The sequence below is a fragment of the Leuciscus leuciscus genome (genome assembly GCF_965113295.1).
Source record: "Leuciscus leuciscus genome assembly, chromosome: 12".
NCBI lineage: Eukaryota > Metazoa > Chordata > Actinopteri > Cypriniformes > Leuciscidae > Leuciscus > Leuciscus leuciscus.
Genome location: NC_138736.1, coordinates 30015713 through 30041334, shown reverse-complemented (window position 1 = coordinate 30041334; position 25622 = coordinate 30015713). Strand labels below are relative to the sequence as shown.

At 43.9% G+C, this 25622-nt stretch overlaps 2 protein-coding genes across 4 annotated transcripts in view; one reads left to right on the top strand and one right to left on the bottom strand.

Annotated features, from left to right (window-relative positions):
* LOC309510844 (uncharacterized protein) overlaps positions 1-25622 on the top strand; it is a 208275-nt gene that overhangs the window by 30249 nt on the left and 152404 nt on the right. The gene's annotated exons all lie outside the window — the stretch shown is intronic.
* cacng8a (calcium channel, voltage-dependent, gamma subunit 8a) lies at positions 342-25589 on the bottom strand. Of its 3 annotated transcripts, none has more exons than XM_082185161.1 (6): positions 25399-25589; positions 22685-22989; positions 19837-20064; positions 11368-11451; positions 6214-6354; positions 342-5714 (listed from the first exon to the last, which is right to left on the bottom strand). In XM_082185161.1, the coding sequence occupies exons 2-6, from the start codon at positions 22713-22715 to the stop codon at positions 4924-4926; spliced, it is 1275 nt and encodes a 424-aa protein (XP_082041287.1). In that variant the 5' UTR covers positions 22716-22989; positions 25399-25589; the 3' UTR covers positions 342-4923. The 3 variants fall into 3 exon arrangements, with proteins under 3 accessions (XP_082041287.1, XP_082041289.1, XP_082041288.1); XM_082185163.1 differs by lacking the exon at positions 25399-25589 and adding an exon at positions 23107-23313; XM_082185162.1 differs by lacking the exon at positions 25399-25589 and adding an exon at positions 23120-23313.

The window sequence follows — 25622 nt, the reverse complement described above, 5'->3', positions numbered from 1 at the left end:
CACAGCAACTGAATCTTCTGATGAGTTACAGCTTGTTTATGTTCGCCTATCTTTAAACTCTGCCCTTGCTAGTTTGACCTCTAAAAACTCTGCACTTACATTTGACACATACGCTTTCAGCCAGCTAATGATCACTAACGGTATTCCAATGCATTGGACAGGACACCTGATCCTAAAGACCCCATGAAAATATTTGACGAGTACTGTTTTCTTGTGATGACGTATTTCTTTAAATAGCTAATAGCCTCTATAGTTTATGTCACAGTTGTGAATCATTAATTGCTACTTGCTAAAGCTAGTCGGAAGCAGGTAGTATAAGGAGAAAGGACATTTTTATTCATATAATTTTTATTGCATATACATTTCTAACAAACATATGATGCAGAATGTATCATCAATATTTTTGACCTGGTTTTCTAGAAGAGAAAGACTATAAGCTTTATATGTGTGTAAATCTGCCACAAGTTAATTTGGTCAACTTTTAGGAGTACACATAGATGACGACCTCAAACCTAATACACAAGCTACTACCAACTACTTCTTCCCAGATTTCTGAAGTGCACATACAATCCCATTACTATCTAATGTGGCCATGGGAGAGGAGTAGTAAATAGAGTTCTGCAGGTATGGTGCATTTTTGTAAGCCAAACCTCAGAGTCCGCATTTTACCACTTTTGTTTTCCTATTATTAAAATCGTTGTTTTTTTAAATGGCTTTTTGGTTAAATATCTAAAATAAGGTCTGTGGTGAACACAACTCCCGAAATCACATACTTCCCTACTGTATATTAGGCCAAGAACAGTATGTGACAAAATAAGTATGTCTGAATTAACAGTACTCATAAAAGAGTAGGCAAAAAGGACCCGGGTGACCTACTACATCGGGCGAGATTCTGAAATGTGCATACAATGAATACTTTACTATCCCATGAGGCAACGGGAGAGGATTTTGTGAATGGTGTTGAAGCGATGCAACTTATGCTCGTAGGTCACGTGATAATGACAGCAAGGCGAATGTATAGGCTACGTCCAGATTACATTCATACTACACACACTCATACTATATAGAACATACTTTTTTAGCGGTCGTGAAGTAATTACTTGATATAAAATAGAAAATAATGACCTACTTATACCATATACGTTCCTACTCAAGAGAGTATACGATTTTGGACACAACCTTCGACAGTTAAGCAATATAACGGAGGCTGTAGGTCACATGACAAAAGAACAAACCCTTTTAATGGTAGCGAAGTTCGTTCCTCATTCAATGTAGTACATTCTCAGACGGTATGCAATTTTGGAAACACCAACTAAAAGCCACAATAAACAAACTTCCATTTGATTGGCTCTTCTTCATCCTTTTGGTCTTGATGAATCTTTATACTGACACCTGTTGGTGTGGATGCATGAAATTTGTTTAACTTCACACCTAAGCTGTTTGTGTTTTTCTGTGTAAAATTACGGTTACAGAAACGCGCTGCAAAGGTTCACAACACAATGAAATACAGAAACGCGCAACAAAAGTTCACAACACAACCAAGTACAGAAACGTGCTGCCAAAGTTCACAACACAACCAAATACAGAAACGCACTGAAAATAGCCAAGACCACAACGGAAATGTTTCCAGGGGACCCCAATAAGTGATAAACCCGGCTGGGACGTGCTTACAGCTCAAAGTCTACTTGATTTTTAATTTTTAATTTTTTTTATTTGCAAAACATACAGAGATGACATGTTTATGACTTACAACTTTGTATACGATATACAAAATGTATTAATATGTTCAATGCCATCAGAATACTAATGAGAAAATAACAATGAGCTGAAAACTAAAATAAATAAATAAATAAAAAAGATAGAAAAAAAAAAATACATGAGGGAAAGATGTTAATCTATACATCAGTTACATTGTACAAATGTTGTCATGTCAAGTTGCGACACTCACACACAGATAACGCATATTTTAAAAACTTTTTTGTATAAAATGTATTTTTATTTGCAACAGTTATGTTAACAGCAATAATAAGATATTTCTGGTAATAACAGCTATTCAGCTGATGGACACCATGTTGCGTTGTCATGGAAACATCTCAGGTGAAAATAATGAGGAAATTACATTGTCTTTCATTGCTTCATCAAGTGCGTTCCAAGCGGCTACATAACGGCACACAAGTGCCCTTCTCACTCCAAAGTCCCAACTTCAAGGGGTCTGCCGTCTGCCCTTCGAATGGAGTAGGACATAGGGATTCTCACAAGCAATAAGCATGTCCCAGCCGGGTTCGTCACTTATTGGTGAAACATTTCTGTTGTGGTCTGTTCTATTTGCAGCGTGTTTCTGTACTTGGTTGTGTTGTGAACTTTTACAGCGCGTTTCTGTATTTGGTTGTGTTGTGAACTTCTGCAGCGCGTTTCTGTATTTGGTTGTGTTGTGAACTTTTGCAGCGCGTTTCTGTACTTGGTTGTGTTGTGAACTTCTGCAGCGCGTTTCTGTACTTGGTTGTGTTGTGAACTTCTGCAGCGCGTTTCTGTACTTGGTTGTGTTGTGAACTTTTGCAGCGCGTTTCTGTACTTGGTTGTGTTGTGAATATTTGGAGCACACGTGTGTTGTGAAACTGATGAAGATGTTTTCTTAATTTGCTACGGTTTTTCTATTTGCATGTGTTTTCTTCAGTTGCAGAGCGTTGAGCTCTCTCGGCCACCGTAGCAAAATACTAGTTTTATAATTATTTTTATTATTGTTATTGTGTTAATTGTGTGATATGTGATTAAAGTTTGATTGTGACAACATCGTGTTTCATTGAAGATGAGTATTTTATTGCTGCTGTTTGTGGGTTGGACAGGAGCTCTGTTGGTGCTGATTCAAACTATAACTCAGATTGATGACTGGCACACAGGTGACATTTTATTGCCTGACACTTCTCTGAAAGGTATGTATAGGAAGCCTAAGACTAAATATCTGTGTGGGAGTGAATGGACAAACGCAGTGCACACATTAATGAGGCCCCTCAGTCAGCATTTTTTTTTATATATATATAAAACTGAATGTGACACACTTAGAGAATTGTTTCTTTCAGTCATGTCCTTCCCTGGAGCAAGGCGCAGGCATTAATGCGTTACTTTCTTTCAAATTACTCTATTTGTGTGTGTGCGTGTGAAAAATGCATGTCTCCTGAAGGCTTGTGAGGGCACTGGGCCGACTACCTATGCAGCATAAGGCCTTTTGAGATACTTCATTTTGGCTAAATTCAAAGGGAGCCTCTCCAGAGAAAGTGATCCCAGAATGCTGAAAATCCAGGGAAATACTGATTAAAAATATATTTCATCAAATAATGTTAAAAATGAATTAATCTCACTTATTTGTGTATTTTTATGCTTGCATGCTATTAGTATTGCTTCGTTAGCTTAGCCAAATGCTATTGTTAACATCAAGGAGTAGGCTATGTGCTTTACATTGAGTTGCTGTCTATAAAAACATTTCAAATGGTCTTACGAATTTTCTTAAAAGACAGCTGCCTATATAGGTTCTCTTAAGGGACGTCAGCAGTGATGATTGATCATAAAGGTACTCCATGTATCCTTGGATACATGTTTTCATACTCGTCCCATAGTTGTAAACTGGAAAATAATGAATTAATTAGAAGAAGGATGTTTCTTTGTCATGTCAAAATATGTGTGTAAAAACTGTGAAGTTTCAAATCCTCCTTTAGTCCCCTGGGTCTTCCCTTTGACCCTTCTCTGTCATCCTAAATCCATCCGCATGAGCACATACAGGCAATGCACACAAAGCCAAAAGGCAGAGCATTATGAATATATCATATATTAGATATGAATCATGCATACAAAGTTACAAATAAACATGAAAATAATGCTGCAGTCAAAACTGCTAACAGTATGCACACAGATCTCAGTTTTAGACATTCATAGAATATATCATATTTTATTTTACCAAAAAAGTTTTTTTTTTTTCACACACACGCACACACAATTTTATATATATATTTATATTCATAATATACTATATATTTAATAGATTTTTTTGTCTTTTCTGGTGAGGTTTTTAGGTATACGTATTGCTCCCCTGGAATTAATGCCTTTCACTTCTGTATTCTGTCTCTTTCTTTTTCTCTTTTTGACTTCTAGTCTCAAAAGCAGCTATATTTGTTATCCCATCGTAACAATATTAAGACTGTTAATATGATAAATAAATCAAATATATTTATATGAAGACTTAACTACTTGTACACTTACGGTTACAATGAAAAATTCCACAGATCTAAATATTATTAATCTTTGTAAAAACGAAAAAAAAAAAAATTCATAATAGTAATAGTCGTCACACTCTCGCAGAATTAACACATGCTTGACACTGAATGACATTGTGAAATATTGTGTCAACATGTGCAAGAAAAAAATCACAGTTTAGTTCATCATTCGAAAGGAAATAAATTAAAATGGATACTTGCGAAAAAAAAAAAAAACTTGATTAAAATGTATAATGTTTAAGTTAACTCAGCAATAACAATTACCATAATAATAATAAAAACAACAACAACAACTATATTGGAATGCTAAATAAGTTACAGGAATAACCTGATGATAAAGCACTGGAATTGAAAGAGCTTGAAGAACCGAAAGATCACCATCACACACATCGAGTATTTCAACATGAATCAATAAGAAGTGCGGATGGAATTCTGTTACTCAAGTCACCATGTTCAAAAACAGAAATGGAGAGAAAAAAAGAGGATGTATTGCCTTCTTGTTCACTTCTATTTCGTCTTGTGAGCGGACCTTATTTCGTTTCTCAGCCCTTTCTTGCTCTTTTTGTCTCTCCCATTTTGCCACTTCTCGCTTTACTTGCAGTTCGTTTAATCGCTTGTTTTCCCCGTCGCTCTCTTCCCTCCCTCCTCAAGCCTTTTGTTACACAGGTGTTGTTCTCCTGTTGAGAGTGTTAGTGTTTGAACTGTCTCCTTTTCCAAGTCGATCCAAGGTTCCCAGCCCTCGATCCCTCTCCATGGTGGCAGAGGAGCCGGCGGATAGCGGCGGCTGCTGGGGGCCGGAGGAAGACGAGGTATTGAGGGTGGCGTTGGTCGACGCGGCCAGGTTCGACTTGGAACGAGAAGGCAGCGTTCCCGTCATGAGCGCTCCTCCTCCGTCTCCCTCCTTCGTTGGAAAGTAATTGTGCAGCTGGTAGAGTGTGGCACGGTCGACTGTGCCGTACATGGGTGGCTCCCCTTTCCTCCCCAGCGTGTACATCGATATATCTCCCATTCCTCCTCCGGAGTGTGTATGCGGATTGGGAAGCGTGGCTACCGAAAACGGCGGTGGGCCAGCGGCCAGGGGTGGGCCGAAGTTCTTGGGAGCGATGGCGGAGGTCGGGGACTGTTCGCGGGAGCGGGTCGGCTCAGCCGTGGAGCGCGAGCTGGAGCGGGAGGAGCGTCGGCGGAAACGGTATCCCGGCAAGCGTAACACAGCGGAGGTTGTGCTGCGAAAGAGGTCAGTGCGCGAGCGGCAGCGCAGTTCTTTGTTGCGCTCGATGTAAATGTTGACAGCCAGCACGCCTACAACCTCTGCCAGGATGAACGACAGGCCGCCGAAGTAGAAGGACCAGCCGTAGGAGTAGTGCCATTTCTTGTCCTCGTCCTTTTTGGGGGAGATGTCGCTGAGCGCCGCAGAGATGTATACAATGACACCTATTATGTTGCTCAGGCCTGGATCAATTCAAGACAAAATAGTTAGTTTTTTTCTGTTAGTTTAAGGTCAACAGATTAATTTTTTAAAACAAAGCAAAGACTCAAAGAATCTGGAGGGAATTCACTTGTTAAATATTTTATATATGTTAAAAATATTTTAACATTTTAAAAGTAAAAGAACTAGTTAGTAAGAAACTGAAATCTACGGAGCCCCTAAAGGGACACGGTGAAGGGAGAAAAAAATATTTTGTAATGCTTTTGTGTTCTCAGGCAATTCTTTTGAGTTCCCCCGAGAAACGTAAACTTGCTTGGGGGAACGCAAAACATTTGTAAGAGAATGCAAAAGCATTGACTTGTTATTATTTTTCCTCCCATCTCATATTATTTTCCACCACCATGTCTCCTTAGGGGCTCCGTAGAAATCCGAAACACAAAAGTGTCTCAAAAGTTTTGTGAATTCACCTCATCACAAATTTCTAATTTAGGATGCTATATGTGTCATAATGAGAAATGTTACCTGCCACTACAAACAAAATGCCTGCTCCCAAAATGATGTGTCTTTTGGTCTTGTAGAACCGACTAGATGCCACACAAACTCCACCTAGCAGCAATAATATGGCACTGAGGATAGGAAATATACTGGAGGCCCTGACTACACCTGAGAAGAGAAAAAAAATGGCACAAATGAATGTTCAAATTAATTGTTTTCCCCATATACTGTAAACCCTAGCGCTCAAAATAATTAATTGGTTTGGATAGAGCCAACTCAAAAAAAAAAAAAAATTCAATAAAATGTACTTTTATGAGTACTTAGAACTTTCTTTTTCTTTTGAGTGCACAAAACTGAACATTTTAAGTAATCTGAATTGTTTCAATGATTTGAGTTTTATTAACTTGTTTCTAATTCAGACAAACTTAAATGGAACTGAAACTGGGCTGGGATTTCTATTTCCAAGCATGCTTTGCCATGACACTCGAAAGGGAGAGTAAATGCTAAAATGAAGTCTTATATAATGTTCCTCTTCAGTCGGTCAGTCAACACCACGTCGAGACCGATGAATAGGAATCTACGCTAGAGAGGCCAATCTACTTCGAGTGAAACTAAAACAAGCCAATACACATTGGTGTGCAATCATTTGCATCAGCTGTTCAGCCTCGCAGCACGGGTATATAATGAGTAGAAGGTGCGATTGCACTTCAGCTTTTTGCTTCGGAGCCAAGCACTTCGATGCTCTCTTCAAACCTGACAAATCAGCTTTGTGAAACTTCAAGCCTCTTCAGGGCCTCTCCACTTTGGTGCGGCACAACAGCGCGAGCGGTCTTTTTTTCTCTCTCTCTTTGTTTTCTGTATTTTGTTTTGTCTAAAGAGCAAACCAAAAAACTGTTTTCAGAGCTGGTAGGTGCGCAGGTGTGAGCGCTCAAAGGCTGTTTTCACAGCTGGTACCAGCGAGAGAGAGACAGCGCGCAGACAGGTGCACATTCCCCTGCTTCAGCACCAGCGAGAGCAGTCCCTTACACAGATAGAACACGTCTTTTTAAATATGACTTTCTATCTGTGTTTCTGGATGTGGTCGTTACCTGGGGTCACGGGATGGTTACGATCGCTGCCTCGTGTGTCTGGGCCTCGAACACGCTGAGGCAGCTTTTGTGGATGAGTCATGTACCCATTGTGGGAAGATGATCATCACGGAGCTGCGGTCGAGACTCTCGTTCCTGCAAAGGAGCGGAGTCCCTGTGCCTCGGGCAGTTGCGCAGGAGACCTGAGGATTACGGTGAGTGCGCTTCCTTCGGGGAACCAACCCCCTAGGAGCCCTCACCCCTCTCACGCTCCGCAGCCAGTTGAGCCGCCAACGGAGCGTGATGGACCATCCTCAAGGTGTGTACCAGTAGTCTCCTTTGGTGCTCCCCGCGACGATCAGATGTCGATCACTGCATCGGAGGGTGGGTCAGACCTTTCCGCAGATGATGACTCGGCGCCGCTACCTCCTTCAGGTGTGTCAGTGGTGCCCGAGACGGATCCAGAGATGATGGCCATGCTTTCTCGGGCCACACACAGGGTCGGGCTCGTGTGGAACCCTCCACCGTGTCCTGAGCCCTCGAGGCTGTATGATTGGTATCTCTGGGTGGCACACGCTGGTTCTCAGCAACCCACCCCAGTACCTCCTGCACAAGGAGCTTACGGGGACATGGACGGCCAGAAACCGTTTTTTACTACCAGAAACCGTTCCGGTGCCTCCTCCTCCCTCACCACGCTTGATGGCGGGGCAGCTAAGGGATACACGCGTTTCCCGCCAGTGGAGCGGGCTGTTGCTATGCAGCTGTGCCCTAACTCCACTCGGCGAGGAGAACCGTGTCTTCCCAGGACTGTAAGTACTCGTCGGACCTATCTGGCAAGGCTTACAAGGCCTGTGGGGAAGCTGCCTCTGCCATGCACGCCATGGCGTTGCTGCAGGTCCATCAGGCCAAGGCACTGAAGGTCCTGCACGAAGGTGGTCATGATCCCCAAGTTCTCCAGGAACTTCGTACCGCGATGGACCTCACGCTTCGTGTGACGAAGGTGACCGCGCAGTCGGTGGGTTGTGCGATGTCCACCTTGGTGGTCCAGGAACGCCATCTCTGGCTGTGTCTGGCCGACATGAGGGAGACCGACAAGCTCCATTTACTTAACTCCCCGTGTCCCAGACCGGCCTCTTCGGCAACGCGGTCGAGAACTTCGCCCAGCAGTTCTCGGCTGTACAAAAGCAGACTGAGGCCATCAAGCACATCCTGCTGTGGTGACCAGCTGCTGCCTCCACCCCACCGACCGCGGCCCCTCAATCTGCTCGTCGCCGGAAGCATCCTCCTGCGTCTGCCCCTGCTCCCACGCCGCAGCAGCAGCCTCCACCTAAACGGCGCCGTGGAGCCAGTCACTGGCAGGCCGCCCCGACCGTCCACGCCAAGAAGGGTGTAAGCAGCCCTAGGATGGGCGATCCAGAGATGGATGGGACTGCTCTCCAGGAGACGGTGACCGCACCGCACCCTCCCTCGGAAGAGGGCTGGGTGGAAAATCTTCTACGACCGATCTTGGACCTGCGACTTTTGATTTGGAGCCTCCACAAGCTACCGTTCAAAATGCTCACGCAGAAACGCATTTTCAAATGCATCCGTCCCCAAGACTGGTTTGCAGCGGTCGACCTGAAGGACGCATACTTTCATGTCTCGATTCTTCCTTGACACAGGCCATTTCTGCGCTTTGTGTTCGAGGGTCGAGCATATCAGTACAAGGTCCTGCCCTTCGGGCTGTCCCTGTCTCCCCGTGTCGTCACGAAAGTCACGGAGGGGGCCCTTGTTCCCATGAGAGAACAGGGCGTTCGCATCCTCAACTATCTTGACGACTGGCTCATACTAGCACACGAGAGATCAGTTATGCGAACACAGGGACCTCGTGCTCAGGCACTTCAGCCTGCTGGGACTTCAGGTCAACTGGGAAAAGAGCAAACTCGCCCCCGTGCAGAGGATTTCTTTTCTCGGTATGGAGTTGGATTCGGTCGCACAGACAGTGCGCCTCACAGAGGAGCGCGCTCAGTCGGTGCTGAACTTCTTGAACACGTTCAAAGGCAGGACGGCGGTCCCACTGAAATTCTTTCAGAGGCTCCTGGGGCATATGGCAGCGGCAGCACCGGTAACCTCGCTTGGACTGCTCCATATGAGATCGCTTCAGCACTGGCTTCACGGCCGAGTCCCGAGATGGGCGTGGCATCACGGCACTCACCGGGTGGCAATCACACCGGCGTGCCGCCAGACCTTCAGCCCGTGGTCAGACCCCTCATTCCTGCGGGCAGGAGTCCCCTTGGAGCAGTTGTCCAGGCATGTTGTGGTATTCACAGATGCCTCTGCCACCGGCTGAGGTGCCACGTACAATGGGCATGCAGTGTCAGGGGTGTGGACGGGCCCCCAACTGCATTGACACATCAACTGCCTCGAGCTGCTAGCAGTACGTCTCGCTCTGAGCCACTGGAGAGGGCCACTTCAGGGCAGGTACGTGCTGGTCCGTACGGACAACACTGCGACCGTTGCGTACATCAACCGACAAGGTGGTCTACGCTCCCGTCGCATGTCGCAACTCGCCAGCCATCTCCGGGGTTCAGCTGATCTGGAGAGAGTTCAGGGAGGCTCAGGTAGACCTGTTTGCCTCCTCAGAGACCTCCCACTGCCAGCTATTTTACTCCCTGACCGAGGGAACACTCGGCACGGACACACTGGCACACAGCTGGCCCCAGGGCCTCTGCAAATATGCGTTTCCCCCAGTGAGCCTACTTGCACAGACCCTGTGCAAAGTCAGGGAGGACAGGGAACAGGTCCGAACCTCTGGAAACTCCATGTCTGGTCCCTGGACGGGATGCGGAGGTTCTAGGTGACTTACCCCCAGAGGTACTTAACACCATAAGTTCTGCACGGGTGCTATCCACGAGACGTGTATACACCCTGAAGTGGAACCTGTTTGTCGAGTGGTGTTCTTCTCGCCAAGAAGACCCCTGAAGATGTTCGATAGGGTCCGTCCTTTCCTTCTTGCAGCAAGGGTTGGAGCGTAGACTGTCTCCCTCCACCCTCAAAGTACATGCTACCGCTATTTCAGCTTATCACGACCACATAGATGGCAAAACAGTAGGAAAGCATAACCTGGTTGTCAGGTTCCTTAGGGGGGCGAGATGATTCCCCTGGTACTTCAAGCACTTCAGGATGCTTCCTTTGAGCCTATGCAATCAGCAGACTTGAAGCATCTTTCCATTAAGACTTTGCTGCTGGTTGCACTGGCCTCTGTCAAGAGGGTAGGGGACCTGCACGTATTTTCGGTCGACGAATTGTGCCTAGAGTTAGGGTCGGGTGACAACCACGTTGTACTGAGACCCCGGCCTGGCTACGTGCCCAAGGTTCCTACCACTCCCTTCAGGGACAAGGTAGTGAACCTGCAAGCGCTGCCCCTGGAGGAGGCAGTCCCAGCCCTGGCTTTGCTCTGTCCCGTTCGCGCTCTGCGTGTAGAGCCGGTCGCCTCCCGTGTTCTCACCCTAAACGGGTAGAAGCACTAAGAGGCCCGGCTCTGTCGGATTGCTGCACCCTACTGTGTACCCTTATTACTCCAGAGTGAAAAACCTGTTGAGTCCTCCAACACCTTCCGCCCGGACATGGCGGAGCGTTGAATCCTTGAGAACCGGATCTAGGCTGCATCATGTGACGAGTGAAGCATGAGCTTAGTTTGAGAACAGATATATGTTAAATGTTTTATATTGTTGTACTCATTTAGAAAGAGCTATACTATGCTAATGCTATCAACGTATTGTGTTACCAATTAGCACGGTAGCATTTATTTAATTAGCAAGATAAAGCTATAGCCAGGTTTCCACTACTAAAAATATTTAAGTTGTGAGTACATGATCATTTTAATTTATGTTTAGCTTACTCAAATATTTCAAGTTAAGAGCAATTAAAATATACCAAGTACAAAATAAAAATCCTGCAAGTTCTGCTTACTTAAACTTTAAATTTCTTACCTTAAAAAAAAGTGATGTAACTGATTACCTAAATTTTTTTGCGTTTTGCCAATTTATTCGGGTTTACAGTGTACTCCTATATTCAGAATGCACATATCATCTTATATGCCAAAAACATGCACAAATAAACACTCCTGACTCACGTAAAAGGTACTCTGCAGCATCCTGATCATAATCAGCATCATCTGGGAAATGATTAATCTGGGAACACACTCCTCTCTTCAGCCCTAAGGAGAATGAGAGAGAGATCCTTCAAAAGTGTCACCATATTTTCTGGTTTCTGAACAAACTAAATAAAATAGCACTTTAAATAAAAATTGACAAAAGACCAAAAGAAAAAAAAGGGGTCTGAATGGAGTTCAGTCAAACAGTCAGTGAGGTGTTTTATTCTAAATAGATTCAGAGTAGATGTCAATGGCTGTGAGTCACCCCAGGTCAAAGGCGTCATGCGGTGCTCTCTCTCTCTCGTGTGATTTAAACCTTCCATTCATTTTAGACAACATGTTGGTGCACTGCATATTCCCAGTGTCTTCCAGTGATTGCTCTCTTAATTTAATGCCAAGGTTATTATTTCCACACCTGGCTCGTTTGGTGCATTTGTCATGGAACCTGGTGCAGTTTCTCCCTTAGTTCGGTTTATACAGCATAGATCACCTGAATGAGATGGTTTTGGCCCGATTGATAACAAACTCTGGGGTGGTTCGGTTGACGTGAGAAAGCAATCCGACCCAACGGACCCTGTTTTTTCTCTGAATAATGCAGATTTACGTGTATGTACAGCTGGCTAATCAGAGGTCTGTAATCTGTGTCTGTATAAAATGACTGCAGAGAGCGACGAAAGGCTGTGAAGGAAAGGTTGTGCGGAAAGCCCTTAAATGGAAATTATTTTGACGTTAACCTTGTGCACATGGCCGCTCATTTAGACTACTCGAAATTCACTAACATTAGAACGAGGTTAAGAACAAATTCATGTGCGTACGCATGTGTTGTGAATTAGGCAGAGATTTTTCGTGAGAAGTTCTCCTGTGCGTACACATACGAAATAAAAATATTAAAAACATATATAGTGGAAATCTGAGTCATAGCCATGTGGGTAGCGCTCTGACACATAGCGCAGTAACGCTTCGGCAACCTGAGTTTGATTCCCAGTTTGTGGTCCTTACCACAGTCCCTGTCTCTCATTGACAGTCCTATCCAAAGGCAAAAATGTCCAAAAATATAACTTAATAATAATAATAATAACAAAAACATATAAAGTGGACTATATAATTTTGTAATAAACCCTATTAATAAACATTTCCCTCAAATATAAGACTAGTTTACATTATATAAAGCAGGGAACAAAAGTGAGCAATATAATAAGTCAAAATGACTGTTTTTGTCTGGTTTGATTATTCTGCAAATGCAGTGAGAGCACTGCAGGCACCTTTGACCTGCAATGACTCATCACATAATCATAGCCATTGACATGTACTCTTCAGGTTTCTAATGCAAATGTGGAAAAAAATACAGCCCATGTTTGTTTAAAACCTGTCTCTTGAGACCTGGCTAGAGCAAAGGAGGTACTGTGTACTGTTAAAACAACTAGCTTAACGTGAATACCCCGCATTGCAGAGCCCAGTGGCTAAATGGATATGGAGGCCACGCTTACCACAATGCCTTCGGTAACTTTACAATAACTCTAAAACTAGACAGTGAAATCAGTTTGTGTTAGGGTTTTGACTGGTTTTGTTTCCTCTGTAGCACAGTACTATATATAACAAGCATGTAAAATGATCCTGATACTGATAGATATATATATATATATATATATATATATATATATATATATACTGTATATATATATATATATATATAGCCTATATTAGTGAATCAACCTGCATTAGGTTACACCAATAAAAGTAATTTCTAGTCAGGAAGAAATAGATCCTTTGGAGGCTAATAATGTCTCCATGTCTGTAGAAGCAGATGGACAAAATTGTATCGCAAGGTGACACATTGGTAGACTACAATATTGAAAAACTTGTTGAAGCTGATTGTGATCACGTTAAAAGTTGTAATGAAAATTTGCGTCTTTAATATTTTTATTATGTTGTTAAAGATGCAAATTTTCATTGCAACTTTAACGTGATCACAATCAGCTTCAACAAGTTTTTCAATATTGCAGTCTACCAATGTGTCAACTTGCAATAAAATTTTGGCCGTTTTGTAAAAGTAATAAGGCATTCGAGGCCAGGCTATTTTGTGAAATAGCCTTTATTATTAACACTCTTTTCAGAATTGATAATAATAATAATTGTTTCTTGAGCACCAATTCAGCCTATTAGACCGTTTCTTCAAGGATCATGTGACACTGAAGACTGGTGTAATGATGCTGAAAATTAAGCTTTGTCATCACAGGAATAAATTACATTTTAATATGTACTAATACAGTAATAGTTATTTTAAATTGTAATAATAGTTCCCTTTCAAGGGAACTCCCGTTGCGTCGAGAAAATGACGCTGTGGGAACGCTTTGCGTGATGACGTCTTGAAGCACATGTAAAATCAGTCCAATGGTGTGGCGGAACGTCAGAGGCGGGTGACGTCACGTACCAGGAAACTATAAAAGCCGGCCCAAAACAGAAAACGAAAGCTTTCTGAGTCTTCAGTTGCGCTCTGTGTTGAAATCTGTCCTTGTTATTTGGTGTTGTCTGTCTCTATATATATATATTGATTCAGTTATGGCGAGCAAGCAGCAGTATCGAGTGTGTGTCCATCCCTGCCCGCGTTATTTAACGGGAGGTGACACACACACTCTTTGTGTTGTTTGTTTGGGAGAGGAGCATGCCCAGTCAGCACTCGAGGGTGGTGACTGTGAGCATTGCTGTGCGCTTCCATTGCGTACGCTCCGATCCCGTTTGGCTCGGTTCAATCCCGACCACGTTCCCCAGGGCTCGGGTCCCGCCGCGGCTGAGGCTCGGCGGCGATCTCAGACCTGGGGTTCGCAAATGGATCTGTCAGTGGATGTTGAGACGGGCTCTGCCTTATCTCAGCATCAATCTGACAGATCCAGTGCCTCTCATCAGGGTGCGGAAGCACGCGCTGCGGTTTCTTCCCCCCTGATAGAGGCACCAATACTGCAATTGTCCAGCTCTGAGGAGTTGGATGTTGTGAGTGTTGAAGCTGAGTCTGAGGATTCGCCACCTCAGTCTCATGCATTTGAGGAACTGCTCGATGTTATTACTAGAGCAGTTGACAGACTTTCTATTGAGTGGCCAGAGGATAGGCAGGACGTTCGCTCGAAAAGTAAGCTCGACGAACGCTTCCTGCCATCTCGTGCTCAGCCTCAGCGAAGAAGCCTGCCGTTTTTCCCCGATCTCCACACCGAGGTGTCGAGATCGTGGGGAAAACCGGTTTCATACAGAGTATATGCACCACAAACATCTCATTATTCATCTATTCAGAAATATAAAGATTATGGTTATGGGGAGATGCCGAAGGTGGAGGAGACGCTTGCGAGCTATCTCTCTCCAGCAACGGCATCTTCCCTGAAAGCTCCTTCACTTCCCTCTAAACCAGTAAAATATACTTCATCCCTGGTTCATAAATCTTATGCAGCCGCTGGACAAGCAGCAGCGTGTCTGCATACGATGTCCATTATGCAAGCATATCAAGCAGAATTATTGGGGGATTTAGAGGAGGGCGGGGGAATTGGTCCCGATACAGTGGCTGAACTACGCAGAGCCACAGATTTGTCTCTCAGGGCCACCAAGGAGACCGCTAAATCAATCGGGCGGTCTATGGCAGCCCTGGTGGCCACTGAGAGGCATCTGTGGCTCAACCTGAGTGATATAAAAGAGAAAGAAAAACATGTTCTTTTAGATGCTCCGGTTTCCACTGTGGGTTTATTTGGCGATGCAGTAAACAGTGCAGTAGCTAAATCTCAAGAAGCTGCTAAACAGGCAGCTGCATTGCAGAAACTCCTCCCCCGCCGTTCTTTCTATGAGGCTGCTGAGCGGGAGCAGCCTCACTCCTCTAAAAAGAGCGCTGAGCACCGTGCCACTCAAAAACAGAGCGTTTCCTCCCGTGCTCCCCCACAAAAACCTCGGGGACACGGAGGGCGCGCTCAAACCCAGCAGTCTTCGAGGGGTAGAACGGATCTGCGGACCGTTATTACCGCCAAGAAGGCTGCTGGGAAAAAGTCCTGACGTCCGAGGACCCAGGACAAATGAGGGTAGTCCCCCCCGAAGTAGAGCGGTTAACACCTCATTTTACGGTGCCCGTCTCTCTTCGGTGCCCTCAGGGGACCGTTCTGCCAACCCTGCCACCTCTGGTGTTACAGGGCGCAGCGGTCTCCGGCGAGCACATATCTCAAGGTCCACCCGGAAACGTAGTGGCCTCGGGATGCCCGCCCCCTCCGAGGAGGGTGCTAGAGCAGTCTGTTCGGTCGTTCCCTGCCGGTTCGCCGTTACAGGGCGTCGAACCGACTACTCAACAGCAACAAAATCCAGAAACCAGTCTCGAGAGGCTGGTACCTCTAGTAGAATCTTTGACAGCGTGGAAGCTACTGTCAAATGTTTCTCGTTGGGTCCTGCAGACCGTGGAAAAAGGGTATCAGATACAATTCAAGAAACGCCCACCTCGGTTTATGGGGGTCCTGCCCACAGTGGTGGGCCCCGAGCAGGTTCTGGTTATGGAACAGGAAGTGAACACTCTGTTAGAGAAAGGGGCCATAGAATATGTACCTCCGTCCAGCAGGGAAACCGGGTTTTACAGCCGGTACTTCATAGTTCCAAAAAAGGACGGGGGATTGCGTCCCATTTTAGATCTTCGAGTTCTGAACGAGTCAGTCATGCAGCTCAAGTTCAAAATGTTAACATTGAGGCAGATCGTGCCACAGATCAGGTCCGAGGACTGGTTTGTCACGATAGACCTCAAGGACGCATATTTCCACATATCCATCCGTCCGTGTCATTGGAAGTTCCTGAGGTTTGCTTTCGGGGGCAAAGCATACCAATATCGAGTTCTTCCATTCGGCCTAGCTTTATCACCCCGCACTTTCACCAAATGCATGGATGCAGCTCTGGCGCCACTGCGCCTCCAGGGTATTCGCATTATGAACTACATCGACGATTGGTTGATTTTAGCTCATTCGCATCAGATGGCGGTTCAACATCGAGATGTTGTTCTCGCCCACATGAAAGAGTTGGGGTTACGGCTGAACGCCAAGAAGAGTGTGCTTTCTCCATTACAGAGGACCACTTTTCTAGGCGTGGTTTGGGATTCTGTGTCGATGCAGGCGCGCCTGTCACCGCCACGGATAGATTCCATCCTTGCAGCTGTGAAAAGTGTAAAGCTAGGCCAGCTACTCACTGTCAAACAGTTCCAGAGACTGTTGGGTCTCATGGCAGCAGCTTCCAACGTGATACCTTTTGGACTGCTACACATGAGGCCCCTGCAGTGGTGGCTCAGGACCAGGGGGTTTTCCCCGAGGGGCAACCCATTTCGCACAATCAAGGTCACGCGGCGATGCCTACGTGCCTTGGTTATGTGGAAGAAGCCTTGGTTCCTGTCCCAGGGCCCAGTGTTGGGAGCTCCTTGTCGTCGCAAATTGCTAACGACGGATGCTTCCCTCACGGGCTGGGGAGCGATCCTGGAGGGTCGCTCGGCTCAAGGTCTGTGGGAAGACCATCATCGTTCCTGGCATATCAATCGCCTAGAGATGTTAGCTGTCTTCCGGGCTCTGAGGAGCTTTATCACAGATCTCAGGGGGCACCATGTGTTAGTACATACGGACAACACATCGGTAGTCGCCTATATCAACCACCAAGGGGGTTTGCGCTCGCGCCCGTTATCCAACTTGGCACGCCATATCCTCTTGTGGTCCCAGGGGAAGTTACTGTCACTCAGGGCAGCTTACATCCCCGGGGTACAGAATATAGGAGCAGACACTCTGTCGAGGCAGGGGCCGAGGCCCGGGGAATGGAGGCTCCACCCCGAGGTGGTGGAGCTGATATGGAGGGAGTTTGGCCAAGCACAAGTGGATCTGTTTGCGTCTCGAGAGACGTCTCACTGTCCACTTTGGTTCTCCCTCACGCATCCAGCTCCTCTCGGACTGGATGCTATGGTACAGACGTGGCAGAGGCTACGTCTGTACGCCTTTCCCCCAGTTGCTCTGCTCCCGGGAGTTCTGGAAAGAGTTCGCAGGGACCGGGTCCACCTACTTCTTATAGCCCCGCGCTGGCCGGGCAGAGTATGGTTTCCCGATCTTGTGTCCCTCCTCGACGGGCATCCTCTGGAGTTACCCGTCAGGAGGGACCTTCTGTCCCAGGCAGAGGGCTCGATATTTCACCCTCGGCCAGAACTGTGGAATCTGTGGGCTTGGCCTCTGAGGGGGCCCAGCTCATAGAGTCAGGTCTCTCAACCGAGGTTGTTGAGACCATTCTACAATCCAGAGCTCCCTCCACGAGGAAACTTTATGCCCTGAAGTGGAGAGTATTCACTTCCTGGTGTAGTGACCGTCGGTTGGATCCAGTCCACTGCCCAATTGGTACAGTGCTGGAGTTCCTGCAGGACCGGTTCACTGCAGGTCTGACCCCGTCCACTTTAAAGGTTTATGTGGCGGCCATAGGTGCTTACCACATTCCTTTGGGTGGAATGTCTGTGGGGAAAGACCCTCTGGTATCTCGTTTCCTTCGTGGCACTTGGAGGCTGAGGCCTGCAGTTCGCTCTAGGGTGCCACCTTGGGATTTGTCCTTTGTGCTACAAGGCTTATCCCAGGCCCCCTTTGAGCCCATTGAGGAGGTTCCTGAGAAGTTTCTTACTCTGAAAGCTCTTTTCCTTCTGGCTATTTCTTCTCTTAAGAGAATAGGGGATCTTCAAGCATTGTCGGTGGCTCCGTCATGCTTAGAGTTTGCTCCGGGTATGGTTAAAGCGTTCCTTCATCCGAGACCGGGTTATGTCCCCAAGGTCCCCACTAATGTGGCTAGACCTATTGTTCTGCAGGCTTTCTGTCCTCCTCCCTTTCAAAATGCTGACCAGGAGGCTAATAATTTGCTTTGCCCTGTGCGGGCGTTAGACGCTTACGTCCACAGAGCTGCCCTGTGGCGTAAAAGTGATCAATTATTTGTGTGCTTTGGGTCCCCTAACAAAGGGGGCCCGGTGTCTAAGCAAAGGATGAGCAAGTGGGTGGTCGAGGCTATCTCACTTGCTTATGAGGCGGCTGGGCAGCCTTCTCCTTTGGCTGTCCGGTCGCACTCGACGAGGAGTATGGCGGCCTCTAAGGCCCTTATTTCAGGAGTTTCTTTACAGGACGTCTGTGATGCGGCAGGCTGGTCCTCACCGCACACTTTCGTCAGGTTTTACTCTCTGGATCTAGACTCTGCTCCAGGGTCTCATGTTTTGTCTTCCTAGTGCTGCTCTACGGATTTCAAACAGGACAGACATTTGTAGCTATGGAGGCGTTGGTATAGACGTTCCCACAGCGTCATTTTCTCGACGCAACGGGAGTTCCCTTGAAAGGGAACGCCTCGGTTACGACTGTAACCTCGGTTCCCTGAAGAGGGAACGAGCGTTGCGTCGCCCTGCCATATCTCCTTCATGCCTGTCAGCTCGACTTCAGACTTTTACGAAGCTTTCGTTTTCTGTTTTGGGCCGGCTTTTATAGTTTCCTGGTACGTGACGTCACCCGCCTCTGACGTTCCGCCACACCATTGGACTGATTTTACATGTGCTTCAAGACGTCATCACGCAAAGCGTTCCCACAGCGTCATTTTCTCGACGCAACGCTCGTTCCCTCTTCAGGGAACCGAGGTTACAGTCGTAACCGAGGCGTTAACAATATTACTGTTAGCGTTTTTACTGTATTTTTTGTCAAATAAATTTAGCCTTCATGAGCATAAGAGACTTCTTTCTAAAACATTAAACAATCTTAACTCTATCCCCTCCAGTGTTTTGTAAAAAAGTTGCCAGCCGCCAGCGTTTTTGATCATTTTTACAAAAATGTCATGGCCCCCAGAATATTTTATTGTATGAATATCTGAACATGCAATTATGTCAAAAGAAAGAAGAGATCCTCTGCTTTTAAACAACAACAACAAAACATTTTATTCTAGCTTCATGCATTTTTTTTCATCAACACTTGAATGTGGGTAAGTTTCATTAACAAAAAAAAATCTTGAAAACTGCAATGCTTTTATCACTTGTTTCTGCTCCTTTTTTGCCTGTGTTTTGATCCAGATTCAGAAGATGCGTAATTGCGCCCCATACTGTATAGCAGTGAAAACATGGAAAGCCGGAAAATTCTGTCAATGGCGAGGAAAGAGTTAATGACCCCAAACAGGTGGTTCAGTTATGGTAATACAAAATAAAAAAACATTGCGCTAGAGCACTTGAACTGCCCCTGCAAATAATGTATATTAGTGGCACTGTTCAAAACAGAGCTGCAAAAAATGAAATGTTAGGCCATCCAGACTGTATAACACAAGCTCAAATCCAACCATTTTCAATTCATGAATCACATATACAAACTACACAGGTGGGGACATCCTTCATGCATCATTTCCCCCTCACATTCATCCATACATGACCCAATCCTTCGCCCCCACACATAAACACAGCCGTTCACTTACCTTCCAGGCAGCAAATCCTCCAGAGGCCGGAGTGGGTGAGAGCTCCAGGATCCTTCTTGTCCTTGTTGTGTGGGTCATCCTGAGAGGAGTTGGCAGTGCTGTTGCAGATAAAGGCCCGAGCATACAGCCAGTAGTCCGTGCCAATGGCCACGGTCATCAAGGCGAAGGCTGCGAATGCTCCCACAGTGGCGAGAAGCACCTGAATTCCCCGCTCGCACCACACCATGGCTGGAGTCATAAACAAAAACACAGCTGTGGTCAAACGAGGGAATAAGAGAGCGTGAACAGGAACCTGAGTGAAGTGGAAACAGTTAAAAAGTATGAATAAACGCATAAAGAAAGATGGAAGATCAGTTGATGAGGACATTTTGAACCTAGATGCACAAATTGTCATCAGTGTGCCCAAATTTAAGTTACTAAGATCATGAACAAACGCCAATGCAACATTGGAGAAGAGCGCACATTTCAGAATATAGTATAACATAAAAAACCTTAAGAGACAAATATCAAAATACAATGCAGAGGCCAGAAAGGTAATATCTTTTAGATCATAAGCAAACTGCTCATAAATGTGTAGTTGCCAGGCAGCTATTGTGAACAGTCACGAGACAGTTGTAATTGAGATTTCTTTGCATGGATAGATCTTTTATATGGAGCAATTCAAGCATGTTGATATGGACAAAACATATTTAGGGCTACGGTACATTGCTTTCTTGTAGAAGATTAGATTGTTTGTTATTAATAAAGCTATATATGTCAGCTGACTGCATGTCTACTGCAAAAAAAAACAAAAAAACATAGCTGAACTAAAATCCGTCTGTTCAAAAAAATCACAAAAATATCTCATACACTGCTATATTAAGTATGAGTACAATCATGTGACCAGTATTTTATGTTTAATACAATGCTTATTTCAGTAACAATGATACAAATAAGAGTGAATAAACATGCCCATAATTTCTTAACTACATACTATCAAATTGTCTTTTTTTGGGGTTAAAAAAAATAAATAAAAATAAATAAATCATTGATATATTAAGGGTACTTTTACACGACAACAATATGCTTAAACCGGAGAAGTTTTTCCTTTGAGTTTTCCGTGCACAGACGACGCCATTGTCAAAACGATCCCCATTCACACTGACTAAAAACCCTGTATTCTGCTGCCAGGCCTTTAGATGGCGATGAAAAACTATAGACTGACCACGTGATCAGTTGTTTTTGTAGTTTACACGGAGACCGTTTCAAAAACTTGCACTTTGAAACCCGTTTTCAAAAGTTCGTGTTTTCAGACACCCAAAATGCTGTTGTACTGTAAATGAATGGCCAAAAAGCATAAAAAGTTTTATGTTTTTAGTTGAAAAAGGTGTCGTGTAAACAGCTCCTAAGTCTATTACGTATTTGTTGGAAAGGTTTAAATACACATTACAAAATAACATAATGAACCCAAGCATGAAAATCCAGCCCATTTTTTCAAAATTTTTACAAATACAAAATATATATATTTTTTACTAGATTAGCTTGACGTTTGTTTTGTTACAGTGCAGAACAAAACTCGCCACAATATATCTATATACATTCTATATATATCATGGTACGGACGTCACATTTCAGTACAGTCAGACGACGAATACAGTCAGTCACAGGCGATCCACACTCCAATCCAGAAGGGGGCATGTGTGGTAATGCTGTTTGTTAACTGTCAAAACAGGAAAAAGAGCAGAAGAAGAAGCGACGATCTATGCACCAACCCAAAACAAGAGTTCAGATGACGCGCAAGAGCTTGCTAGTAGCCTCTACGCTGAGTTTCGGTTCATTTTTGTGACGCGCTTCACAAACTTCATGGAAAGGAAACTGAGACGGCAGAAAGCGCATCCTGTTTTTCTTTATTTTAAAAAAGCGCAATGTTTTGTTTTTATTGTGAGTGTACACAGATAAAAATAGACCCTTTACAGTTTCAAATGATTTCTTACTCTTATCTATATGTTTTAAAGTGTTTTCGCTTTTATAATGAGAGAGAATCATTTGGCATTGTGCCGATTTGTGTCGTGGAAGTCTCACTACTACAGTCCAGTGATGAAATGCATGTCCTGGAAATGGGAAACCTCAGGTGCCGCTTCACTCGCTGCCTCCTCGTGGAAAGGTGAAGTAGGTTCAGATGTAGATGCCACTTTTTCTCCTTCTCGCTCATCTTTCCATGATTTCTTGAAAAAGCGTAATATTGAACTTTGTGCATTCGCCATTGTCACCACATATTAATGAACTCTTAAGCGCAAAGAAAATTACAGTGTAGGCTACACACATCACGCCGCTAATGAATCAAAATCAAACCAAGTTTGAAATATTAAAAAGTTTGAATATATATATATATATATATACACAAACATATATATACACACATATCTATATCTATCTATATCTATCTATCTATCTATCTATCTATATATATATATATATATATATAATGTTTCAGTACAATATAACATGTCTTCGTGATCTGAAAGTAGCACCGATATGTTACCATGGACAACGGTGAACTACACAATTTAGCGGCCAATAATAAAAATGTTTACTGCTCCACAATTGACCAATCGAGAATTCCAGATAGAGAGCTAAGTAAAAGACACAGTGAACTCAAAGCATAATGCATGAACTATGAACTCTTCTGGAACATCTTAAGATGTCTGCAAAAAAGTTTCCTGATAAGACAACAGAATGCTGAAAATGATGCTGTCATACAGTGGAACACATTGAGACTCACTCAAGAGCATTTCATTAAACATGATGACAAGCATTAGACACGGTGGTCTCAGCACAGCACTGGCGGCCATTAATGAGATCTGATTACCTGGAGGAATGTGTCTTCCCTTCCCATCCATCCCTGCAGCTCTCCAATCCTTGTCACTGAATATTGTGCCGACCAGAACGTCCAAGCAGCATCCATCGACTGTTATCCCTCGCTTTTTCTTTCCCCCCTCTTTCACGCACCCCACTGCTCACTCTCTCTCTCTTTCTTTCTTTCTTTCTTTCTTTCTTTCTTTCTTTCTCTCTCTCCCCCTGTCTCCTGCCCGTGGGTGGGTGTAGATTTTCTAGGTTTCGCTGCTTTTCTCCTCTTAGAGAGATTTCATGGCAGGAATCCTACTGCTTCTCCTCCTGAGGAGAAAAAAAAAGAAAGAGAATAGAGAGACAGAACATGTTTAAGGTACACGCTGGAGAAAAACAACAGCTTGAGAGTGTGTTAGTGCCATTAAATTATCATTATCGTGACACCAGTACGGTTTACGTGTATTTCATCCAGACGAGCAGTGAATCTGGATGGTTACATCGCCCATACATCCGCGGGAAGAGTAAGGGATATATAAAGAAAAAGAGAATAGAGAGAAAGCAAAGACAGAGCGTGCGCCATTCCGTCACCATGGCAACAGCGCATTCTGAAGTCGAGGACAGAACAGGAGGGTGTGTGTGATGTTGGTGAGTGAGGTGATGCTAGTGTGTGTGTGTGTGTGTGTGTGTGTGTGTGTGTGTGTGTGTGTGTGTGTGTGTGTGTGTGGGGTGGGGGGGGGGGGGGTGGTATTCATCATAACATACCTAGTGATTTGCCAAACCCTGGACTGCCATGGATGTTCAGAATGCACCTGGTGTGTGCTTTTGATCAACACTCTTTTCTGACCGTGTGGTGATGCGGTAATGACATGCACAGCGAGGACAGCTGATCTGTTTCCCCCCATGACGAGCTCACTCTAATAGGCAGTTACTTAGAGTTCTGTTCTGTTATGTTCAGAGTCTTGTGTCACTCTTGCTCATTCTCAGAAACAGGAACCCAAATGGTAACAAACACCACAGCCAGACACACAGAAAGGAAGTTACACAGTGTTTAGGAACAAAATAAGTTAACACAAAAATCCAAAATCCTCCAGGAATATACAAATGAAAGGTTCTTCATGCACACTTACATTCATTTAAAAATATTTTAAAAGTATAATATACCCTGGTGAAAAAAAAAAAAAAAACTATAAAAAAGGTTTAATATAGAATTATAGTAAGAAAAATAAAGCATTAATTAATTATTAATAATACTATAATACTATTATTGTTATTATGCCGAAATGAATAATTGAATTTATAATATAAATTTATTGATAAAATAATAGATGCACGAAACTTTCAGTCTCTTTTATTGAATATTTTCCCACACTATATTATGCATGTAATGAATTTAATAAATGATTATTATTATGGACAATTGTTCTTGTAACTATATAAATATACTATTTTAAAAAATATATATTTAAATTTATTGTAATTATAATTAAAATGCATGCAGTTTTCGCTCACAAAACTTTTAGTCTCTGCAAAGATCCTAATAAAATTGTCACTCATCTGAAATATTATGCTTATTTTATATGATTTAATATTATCATTATTACTATTACAATGATAACTTTAAATGTAATATTTTATTTCTAATATAAAATACTGAAATGATATCAAATACTTTGAGGCACTAAACAGCAGGCCATCCTCGGGTCACATATTACACAAGTTGAGGAGAAAGCTAGAGGTTTAATGATACATTTGAATGAACTTCTCTTGGCCACTAATGTCCTCCCAGCACTGAAACATTCACATAATATGGCAAGCATATGTCATGTCTGATATAGGACTACAAAGGATTCAAGCCTTGCAGGAATGGATCGACCTTGCTTATCTCATACAACAGGAGGAATACATACAAACCTCTTCAGTAATTTCATTAAAACTTCAAATGCAGCCAGTTACATTGCTTACATTATTGCTTTTGCCACATATAAAGCATTTAGAGCAGTTAAAAGTGACCAATTTTTTAGATTTTTTATTAAAAAACACCATATAAGCACCACTGGAGACATTTGCGTCTTTGGTGTGAATGAATGAATGAATGAATGAAAGGAGAAGCATCAATGGTTCTGATGTGGACTTACATTTGTTATAAGGCTATATAATATACGTGCATAAATCATGTAAATCACCAACATTTTTCAAGTAAAAGTGTCAATTAACATCACAACCCTTGGTTGTAAATCAGTGCCATGCACTAGTGCAATGATATTGCAGTGCCAGTGCCAACCTTCATTCGATTAATGATTTGTTGTTTTGGTGCTAAAGGGAATGATACAACATAAAACCAATGAATGATTTCCCCCAGCCATGAAAATGACTGACAGATGTTTCTCCCGAGACCGTTACTAGAAGCGTTCAGTCCGCGCGCGTCTCCTTTGAGCGCGCTCATCTGCCATAGACGCTCGTGAAACGACTTCCAAATTTCACAATATTCACAAACAACTGAATATAGAAACAACATAAAACACGTTCGTTAAACATAAATGATACAAAAACTGACTCGAATGAATCACTAAACAATCGACTGAAGCTTCCACACGTCAGTAAACCGACCAGGCAGCGTCCGTTAAATTTCACGATTCATTTCTGATACTCTGTAGTCTGTAAATATATCTCAACGAATCTATTTAAAATGTTACCAGTCGTATAAAATTGTAAATACTTGATGGTTTTTCGCCTTACCTTTGCAGTTTAGACATGTATCCCTGTTGCTTTTGGTCGTAATTCTTTGAGGCGGTTCTGGAGAGGCGGTGAATGAGGGGGCGTTAAGAGACAGTTGTGCTCATATGAATAAACGATGGTGAAGCAGGAATTGTTAGCCGACAGGACTTGGTTAATATTGATCAAGAGACAAATCACAGTTCTCTAGGAACATGTCTGCAGGATGACAGACCCGAACTAATAGA

What these genes read in the sequence shown, in the direction of transcription:
- cacng8a (XM_082185161.1), bottom strand. Translation starts at nt 22,715, where the DNA reads ATGGATGGGAAGGGAAGACACATTCCTCCAG. An exon ending in TGCTGCAGAGTACCTTTTAC is followed by an intron (nt 6,355 to 11,367) that starts GTGAGTCAGGAG and finishes TTCTCTTCTCAG; the next exon opens with GTGTAGTCAGGGCCTCCAGT. An exon ending in CATTTTGTTTGTAGTGGCAG is followed by an intron (nt 5,715 to 6,213) that starts GTAACATTTCTC and finishes GAATTGATCCAG; the next exon opens with GCCTGAGCAACATAATAGGT.